Consider the following 9,061-nt stretch of genomic DNA (forward strand, 5'->3'; position numbering starts at 1 on the left):
ATATATATATATATATATATATATATATATATATATATATCTGTTTTTTTTTCTTTTTTGTTTGTTTTACTTGCACATGCTCAGCAATAAACTAAACATTAATTATTTTACTGCTAGAAATTAAGTATTCTGATGTTTATAGAAAACAGATCTCTAATTTATGCTTGATCCAAAATATAAAAAAGGGCTCATTTATTAAAAAAGCAGGTATATAATTCATGAAATTCCAGGGTCAGTTGTCGTCTATGCTTCTCCTTTCACGTGACAAATTCACACTGCTATATGTATGATAGATTACATTGAAGGCTGTTGTTGTGAATGCTTTTGTAAGGCTCTGTATTCAGCCGAAAACCATTGGAAGTATTTTTAGATTATCTGACTTTCAAGAATCAAAGTTAAAAGCTCGTAAAATATTCTGTGTGGTAGATCTGTCGGATTCCCAACAAGCACGGTTTGGCTTTCCGTGGCGGTAAGATGGGCTGTTTCACCGTCCTGTTTTCTCACGCTGGAATCAGGCTGGCCGCTGCTTGCGCTGACAGAGATGCTTTCCCTGTTGTTGGTAAGCAGCGAATCATTTCTACACAGCTGCTGGCTTTAGTTTCCTCAAGTCAATTAACTTGGTCTTTTTGCAGATCTGTGGAAAAAAAAAAAAAAAAGTCTCGTCAGATTGTAAAAGAAGACATTTTCTTTATTTCTTACTTCCAGTGTATGAGATTCCTTCTGGGACAGTGCTGGCTGCTTTCAACGGTCATCTGAAAATTGTGTATGATCTCTGCTGGTCCAGCGATGACAGGGTCCTGCTGTCCGCCTCCTCAGACGGAACCGTCAGGTAGGTTTCATGTTTCGGACGTAAATGAAGTCGCTAAAAGCGACAAATGGCTGCCACTGCATCCTCTTCTTTCTCAGAGAGTGGAACGTGGAAAAGCTTCTGGAAAATGCTCAGAAGGTGCTGCCTCACCCATCCTTCGTGTACTGCGCTCAGTACCACCCGGGCGCCCAGAACCTGGTGGTGACCGGGAGCTACGACTTCCTGATAAGAGTTTGGAGGCTCGATGTGGACGACGTGAACGGCCAGATGCTGCAGGAGTTCGAGACCCACAAAAGCTTCGTCAACTCAGTGTGTTTCGATTTCGAAGGTACCTCTGAACCCACCAACAACTCAAACAGAAAGACTTGTTGGCTCCCTTGGTAAAGATGTGGAAAAATGAGCTCTTTCCCTTATTCCAGTGGAATAATTTGACACTGGAAAAACGTGGAGAAACCCAAACCTTTAGTTAAATATGTTTAGTTGTAGTTGTTTGTAGATCAGCCCTATGATTTGGATGATTATCCTGCTGTAAGACTTAATGCTTATTGCTAAAGTTCCCTTGAACTTTGAGCTCTTGATGCCATGTTCAGTAGCTGCAAAATATACAGAACTACATTCACAATCACAGTATCATTGTGTGCAATAAAGCAACCGCTAAGGCCTGCTTGGATGCAAAATTTGTTGGAATGTTATATTTCAAGCGCCGTATATTCATATTGATAATTTACTTGGTCACTTGGACATTTGATGTGAGATGCTAAAGCACATGGGGAGTGGTGGCGGCAGCATAGTGTGAGGGTGAAGCAAGAAAAGAATCAAGGAAACGTGTCTAAATCGTAATCAATGATGTCAATAAATTGGTGATTTTCTTTTAATCTGAACCTACCTATTGTGATTGTTGCTCCCAAATAACAGCTCTACATGTAGACAATGTCTAATGATTGTTTTAGACACCAGGAATCCATTACGCCACTGTTTGATGCAACTCTCCCAAAGTTAGATTACTTTTTTTTAAACTTGTTTACAATCCTGATGACTTTTATTATTGGCAAGATAAATATGTTTTCTCCTCCAACCTACAGGCTAAAATAAATGGGGATTACGTCATATTTATACCTCAACAAAGCAGAAAGTTATTGATTAATGTAAACATTAATCAATAACTTGATTGTTATTGATTAACATTAATCAATAATGTTAATCAATAACATTATTGATTAATAATGTTATTGGAACCTTGGTTCCAAACCAAGGTTCCAAACATTGGTTTGGAACCTGTGGCTCTTTGGTAATAAAGAACCATGAACATAGAAACAATAACAAATGCAGGTTTGAGCAATTTTTCAGTTTTTTGATGGAATAATTGCAGCAAATTTCCCCAAAAGAATGATTCTAAAAGAAAAAGTAAAAACTTTTTATTCACCTTTTTTACATCCTTTTGGAAAGCTTGGACACTTTCAGAATCAGAGATTAGCTTTAAAAGACAAAATTGTGTGTCTAAGCAATAATGTTGACTTCAATTTCAAGAGCTCACATCGTACAGACATTAAGTACATATAATTAAACTGTATAGGAAATAAAACAAAGAAAATTTTATAGTGTAAGCTGTAAGAGGTATGTTAGTCAAACATGTCAAAAATAAATTTTCAGCTTTTCTCCAGTGTTCAGTGAAAAATACTTTTACTGCACTAAAAATGTGAATTCGTTTAAATGTTTTAGCACATCTTCACCAGGTGAGGGCGTTAGTGATCTTGATTCCGTTTATGACAATCTCTTTTTAAACATCTAAACAGGAAGAAGAATGTTCTCCGCCGACAACGCAGGCATCATCAATGTGTGGAAAACTTCAGTAAATCCCAGCAAACAACGGCAAAATCCATGCCAGCAATGGTCGATAGAGATGGTATCGGAAACCGATGTTATCGTAAAAGATGATGCAACATGATTCGTTGAGTCGAGGTTTAAGCGGTTGTTCACACAGGAACAAAGGTTTTGTGTTCTGTTTGGCTCTTGGCAGAAAATTGACGAGAGCGACCTCAGGGGCATCCCCATCAACATGCTGCAGCTCCACCCGAATGGGCGGTGCCTGCTCATCCATGCCAAAGACAGCGTTCTCAGGATGATGGATTTGAGGATGTAAGTAACCGAAGACCATCTGAGATCACAGAAGACGTGCGGTCATTTCTTATTTAGGGTATTTGTTTTACTTTTAGAATCATTTTCTGGCTTTTTCTTTTTATTATTATTTTTTAAGCTTGGCTATAAAGAAGTACAACGGTGCAACAAACTACAGAGAGAGAATTTATAGCACTTTCACTCCGTGTGGGAATTTCATCTTCTCTGGTAGTGAGGATGGGATAGGATATGTCTGGAATACCGACACAGGTGACAATCCCTAGTAAAAACAAAACCGTAAACTCATTGCACGTACTCTGCATTGTTCCTCTGATCAATGTACTGTGTTCCCAGGAGACCAGGTCGCAGTGTACACGGAGCTTTGTTACCGCAGTGCTGTCCACGGCGTCTGCTTCCATCCGCATGAGAACATGGTGGCTTTCTGCGCGTTCGGTCAGAGCCAGCCGGTGCACGTGTACGTGTACGACCACAAAGGTTCGTGTTTGTGTCATGGACAAAATAATCTGCAAACTGGATTTGATTATATTTCCATACGGTCCATAAACATTTTGACATATTACAACCTCAGGGTTTCCCCCCAGTGTATTATAGGCCTGGCGGGCCACCAGACTTGTGCCTCCACCAGGCTACGCATTGCTTATTTAAGTCTTTTTAAAATGTTTGCATTTTTTAAGACTTTATAGTTAGTGTTCAGTTATTATTCTCCCAATCTTTCAATAACACAAAATTATCAAGTGATATTTTGAAAATTCCTGTCAACTTTAAACATTTTTTAACTCAAAAACACAGCGGGCTGCTGGATGAATGACCCAACCACCGGGCATAGCGAGCTTTCTGGGGGAAACCTTGAACCTTTTGCTGCAGTGCATTTGATCAACACATGGTAGTGAATAATTGTGAAGTGGAAGAAAAAGGATGCACCTTGTGGCCAAAGCTAAAATGTTTTACAAATGAAAATCTGAAAAGTGTGGCTGCATTTGTTTTCAACCCTCTGAAGTAAGAGCTGCAAGGACATTTTTCTGAATTCACAAGTCAAGTCATTTAGAAACGTAAATGTTCGCTCTTTACAAAATAGCTCCAGCTCAGGCAGATTAGTTGATTGACACCATATATCGTTTGATATTGTAAATGTGGCCTGGCTGCTTGACCTTTAATGGCCTCTGGAAACACTTATAATATTTTTAAAATAATAGCGGCACCTGCGACAGACTGGCGACCTGTCCAGGGTGTACCCCGCCTCTCGCCCGAAACGTTGGCTGGAGATGGGCACCAGCACCCCTCCCGACCCCACTGAGGGAAAAAGGGTGCAAGAAAATGGATGGATGGATGGATGGATAATAGCGGCACAAATGAAGTTTTGCTGCACAAACATTGGACACCAGTTTTGTTTAATTTGAGAAAAGCTTAGGGGTGGAAGGGCTTCGCAGAACATCTCTGTTTATACTGTGACCAAAACAAAGGTGTACACTATTTACTAATCAGCTGATTTCTACAGAACATTGGTTGTCATTGTATTTGATTAATCACATCAAATAATAAAAATGCATTGTCATTTGTGGTTGTAAAGTGACAAAGCGTGCAGAGAGTTGAAAAAGGACACTGTGAATAGTTGCAATCAGCTGCTCTGTTGAGCTCAGATGAATAATTGCCATTCGTTGCGTCGACCCCGTCTTACAGTGTCCCAGCTGGAGATGCACAACAATCTGGAATTGAGCAGATCGGCGTCTTTGGACACTAAACTCGTCCAAAACCCTCCCGACTCCGTGGTGCTGCAGGACACACCGACTCCTTCCACCATAGACCAGTTTGGCCAGTTGGCCAGATTTGACCTGAAAATGCAGAGTGTTAAAGAGCATCTGGATTCAGTTCTTGTAAGAAATCGTCTTTTCTAACAGAGAACTGATTTAAAATGTTTACACATTCTAGATACTGATCATTGCTCGCTATTATAACCGTGTCAGTAACGTCTCCTGTTTTCATGCCGTATGTAGGAACCATATCGAAGGACAGCAGCCGTTGGGCTCAGTTTGGATCAAGGTTGTAAATATGAAAATAACTTTATACATAGCAAATACCTGAATTAATAGCATCATATATGATTTTATTCAAAATTTACATGCAGAATTTATGTATCGTTTGACTATCTTTGCAGACAAAATGGGCACGACTCACGCAGGCAGGAGCTTCACGTCTGACGTTGGCACAGTGAGTTTTGTATCAGTGTGCCTCCAAAAACTACCTTTAATTAATAATCATCAACAAATTAAAGGCTTGAAATACTTCACTATGTGTAATAAATCCATATAAGTTTTACTTTTTGAGATGAGAAATAGCAACATAGATGTTTTTTTAAGACATTCACATTTCTTTGAGCTGTACTTGTTGTACATCAAGATAAATAGCTGCTATTGTGAAATACATTTTTGTGCTTCACAAATCAACACCCCCTTTTTTCTTCCCTCCCCAGAAGGGATTAAATGCATCCCTACCTCCTCCGTCTCTGCTGTCGCCTCACTCCAAGCTGCAGCTCTCTGGTTCTTTGGCGGAGCAGCTAATACCCCAAGCAGTCTTGAGCACAAAAAGCCGTGAGTGTCTTGTTCAGTTCACCAGCCGGTTTGGTCATCAAAGGCAGCATTACGCGTTATGCTTTAGCTTACAAGTAAGAGCTCTTTCACTAAGGATTCAGGCATTACTGTGACTTTACAAAAAAAAAAAAAACAGGCAGAACGTGGTTGTCTGCAGGGTCTTGGAGAAATCTACATGACTGCATGTTATTTTCCTGTTGGGAACAATGAGTTCCCTGACAGTTTTGAGCTTGCACTAAACTTTCATGGCTTCAATATGTCAATATCTGCATTACTGGTTGCAACAAGAAGCAACAATATATATATATATATATTTTTTAAATCTGGCCGGCCCTCAGGAGAATTTGTAGGCTGACTAGCTATTCTGGCCTCAAGCCAAAGTCACAACCTAATCACGTCAACACTAGGCTGGCATTGCTCTAATTTACTGTAATGCTGTTGATGGCGCAACATTGCATCCAGTAACTGCTCTGTTTGTTACCAAAACAATGTCACTAAGCATTTGGATTGAATATCTCGCTGTCTTCAGAGCAATAAGTACAACACTGCGATCAAAACCTGTCCACATAGAGATCGGTTTGCTCTGGATTCCCCAGAATACAGAGCGACACACCTCCAAATCGCACATATGCTAGTTGTCCAAAGTGATGCCTGTGGTTGGTATGAATTACAGAACATCAGAGAAAAATCTGACCAGATGAACCTCATTTACAGCTGAAATGAGGTTTTCCAGATTTGCAGTCCTAATGGTTCTGGTCGTTCCAAAGTCACTTTCTTGTATTTCCAGGAGGCATCAGTCAGAGGATAAAAGGAGCCTCGTCTCTTAAACTGCATACAGTAAGACTTTCTGAGGTCATTACTTCCTTTTTGGTCAAGGGCTGTCAGCAAAAAACATAATTTAGTCACAGGTTTAATGTAAAGTTTTTATTTTCTCTCTACCATAGTCTCTCCCTGACCAAACCTCTTCAGGTTTTTATGATCCAGATTCTGCCTCAGTTCAACAAATAGTAAGTTTTCACAGTGACACTGAACTCGCTCCCATCTGTTTCTGTGCTATTACCCATTTCATCATCGGGATCCGTTTCTCAGGTCGTTTCCATCTATAACTACGAAGCGAATCGATCTGATGAACTGACCATCCGCCGCGGCGACGTCATCCAAGTACTGTACAAAGACAACGACACCTGGTGGTTCGGACGCCTGGTCAACGGGCTGCAGGGATATTTTCTTGCTTCTTACGTAATCGATCAGAGTAAGAGGCCGACATGTTTTGGTGGTACAGAAGTATTATATGATGGAGTTTGCAGGTTTTGTTAGAAAAAAGAAATGTTTTTATTGTTATTGTTGTAGGTGAGTTTAGTGAGGACTCTGCAGAGAGAGACCCAACTTCGCAGGGAAAGAACGTGGAGGTGCTCACTCCCACAAGGGTAAGAGGCCAGGTTAATAAAACGAGCTGAATAGAGGATTTTGTTCACTTCCGTTATAGATGTTTTCTTTTCTCTGCTGTATTAGTGTAGGCCTAAAGACAAAATAAAAAAATTCCCACACATTCAGATGGTAAACGTACATTCCCACTTGTTTTGTATTTAAGTTTGTTTTACTGTCCTAAATTATCACCGTCTACTGAGACTTTGAGCCTTGCTGTGTATTTCTGCCTATAAATCTTATCAGAGTTGCTTAAAGCAGAGAACTGATGTATGGTGCAACAATCATTTTACAGCTTCCTGGAAACTTATTACAGCTTGGATATATAAAAAGTCATTTAAGAAATCTTGTTTGCATTTCTTAGCTCACTGCTGTAATAAATATGGATAGTTGCATGGGTTTTTGCTTTGTAAAACTGCATGATGGAGGTACGTCTGTTGGGTTTCTTGTGGTAACTGATTGGCGTTTTGGTGTCTTTTCCTGTCCCTCTTAGTTCCTTGTTTTTTTTAACTTTTCCAAACTCACGTTTCAAGGTGTCTGCTGCTGTCAATTCTTCTGGGGAACTTCGGTTTCTCTCCGAGCCAACTTTTTCGGACACTGACCCCGAGCTGACCGATGCCACGTAAGAGGCGTGCTTTGCTTAAATCCTCCTAAATTCGCCAGGCTTGGTTTCTGAAGAAGCGGTGCTCATTTTTGGCGGATACACCGTGGAGCAACAAAAGGGAGTAAAATCTGAGTGTTTCCTTTCAGAACTAGGAGGAGGAGGAAGGTGAAAAAGCCGGGAGCAGCTGCGACTCGGACCAATTTCTCAGAGGCGGAAGCATCGGGTTCGGCGAGGGAGGCCAGGCCGCCCGCCAGGCCGCTACCAAAGAGGCCGACAGGCCAGTCCAACCGTGCCTTTGAGCCTGATTAATGAACTCGTTGAAAACACCAGTCTGACTTTTAAAAAAAAAATTTTTACTGTTTGTATTTTTAAAGTATATTTATGTACATTGTTCAGAATCAATTTGTATTTTTGTTTCTTTTGTATGCATTTAGAAATGCCATTTTCCTTGCTGCTTTATATACAAATACTGAATAACTTAAAATGTTATTTCATTGTAGAGATTTAGATATATAACTTTAAAGGGCAACGTTCAGACACTATGGAAAAGCATGCAACGCTGTAATCACTTTTAAATTGCAATCGTTTTCTAATAAAACCTCAGGCTCATTTGTACAATAGTTCAGACTAAATTTAATAAATGGCCAGGAAAGTGAAACGATAATTAGTTAGAAGGCGTCACAACAAACATTGTCAGATCTGTTTTATTGCACATTACATTACATTCGTCCATTAACAACAGGAATGACCTGTACAAAACATTTCAAATACAATTCTCTCAAATACAATTTTCTTCAATAATCCCATGAATGTGTTAATAGATCCTGAAGGGCTTTAGCTCAGCATGAAATCCAAGTCATGTGCTGCAGAATGCCAAGACCGCTAACACCAAAGGTCTCGGTACCAAAGAGGTGGACGCTTTGGTTGTTAGATGTTTCTGTGCTCTCTGTTCAGAATTAATTACTTGGAAGCTCCCGAATGTACTGGGTTGTCTGCACGCTGCTACGCTGCAGCACCACATCGAAACAAAACATTACAATTCTGTTGCAAGAACAACACAACAAAAGCTTTCCCTCGTGTCGAGAAGAATCGCTGCTATTCCCTTTAATGACTGGCAGAGGGATTCATCCGTTCAGGAGAGGAGCGTTTTCATCCGATTGTTGATTATCTTCTCGCAGCCTAAAATTCAAACAGAAATGAGTAAAAACGCATCAGTTCCAGCTCGATAACTTAGAAAATTACGACTAGTTTCGGATTCATGATTACCTTTGTCGATTTCTCTTACAGAGAGAGTAAGCCAGGAGAAGTAAGGCCTGACAACAGAGAGGAACATCACTAACACTATTAGTAGTTTGTCGTTTTTTTCAGTCTAATTTACAGAAGAACAAAATGATCACTCATTGTCAAGTTCTTTTTTAAACTGTGTAACTTCCCCACTTGAAAAGGAATGGATGACCCCACGCAGACTCTTAATGACAGGGATTTACTCGAAGGATCAAACAG

At 40.1% G+C, this 9,061-nt stretch overlaps 2 protein-coding genes across 8 annotated transcripts in view; one reads left to right on the forward strand and one right to left on the reverse strand.

Moving 5' to 3' along the window:
- The window catches only part of ahi1 (Abelson helper integration site 1), an 11,805-nt gene extending 3,627 nt beyond the window's left edge, over positions 1-8,178 (forward strand). Inside the window, exons 10-26 of one of the 4 annotated variants that reach the window (XM_008399100.2) lie at positions 427-559; positions 706-829; positions 907-1,136; positions 2,602-2,711; positions 2,826-2,944; positions 3,063-3,193; positions 3,278-3,418; positions 4,622-4,815; positions 4,936-4,981; positions 5,097-5,149; positions 5,412-5,529; positions 6,317-6,366; positions 6,474-6,536; positions 6,619-6,781; positions 6,880-6,956; positions 7,488-7,576; positions 7,705-8,178. In XM_008399100.2, coding sequence (XP_008397322.1) covers positions 427-559; positions 706-829; positions 907-1,136; positions 2,602-2,711; positions 2,826-2,944; positions 3,063-3,193; positions 3,278-3,418; positions 4,622-4,815; positions 4,936-4,981; positions 5,097-5,149; positions 5,412-5,529; positions 6,317-6,366; positions 6,474-6,536; positions 6,619-6,781; positions 6,880-6,956; positions 7,488-7,576; positions 7,705-7,867 — 2,004 coding nt within the window. In that variant the 3' untranslated portion in view covers positions 7,868-8,178. Of the gene's footprint in view, positions 1-426; positions 560-705; positions 830-906; positions 1,137-2,601; positions 2,712-2,825; positions 2,945-3,062; positions 3,194-3,277; positions 3,419-4,621; positions 4,816-4,935; positions 4,982-5,096; positions 5,150-5,411; positions 5,530-6,316; positions 6,382-6,473; positions 6,537-6,618; positions 6,782-6,879; positions 6,957-7,487; positions 7,577-7,704 lie in introns of all 4 variants that reach the window. The other 3 variants (XM_008399099.2, XM_008399098.2, XM_008399101.2) reach the window with 3 other exon arrangements.
- A 68-nt stretch (positions 8,179-8,246) lies between these two features.
- Positions 8,247-9,061, reverse strand: part of slc18b1 (solute carrier family 18 member B1) — a 14,768-nt gene continuing 13,953 nt past the window's right edge. For 3 of the 4 annotated variants that reach the window (XM_008399093.2, XM_008399094.2, XM_008399096.2), the window contains 2 exons: positions 8,825-8,871; positions 8,247-8,737 (listed from right to left, as the gene is read on the reverse strand). In XM_008399093.2, the coding sequence (XP_008397315.1) occupies positions 8,683-8,737; positions 8,825-8,871 (102 nt within the window). In that variant the 3' untranslated portion in view covers positions 8,247-8,682. The other variant, XM_008399095.2, reaches the window with a different exon arrangement.

This window comes from Poecilia reticulata, linkage group LG22 (assembly GCF_000633615.1).
Source record: "Poecilia reticulata strain Guanapo linkage group LG22, Guppy_female_1.0+MT, whole genome shotgun sequence".
Lineage (NCBI taxonomy): Eukaryota > Metazoa > Chordata > Actinopteri > Cyprinodontiformes > Poeciliidae > Poecilia > Poecilia reticulata.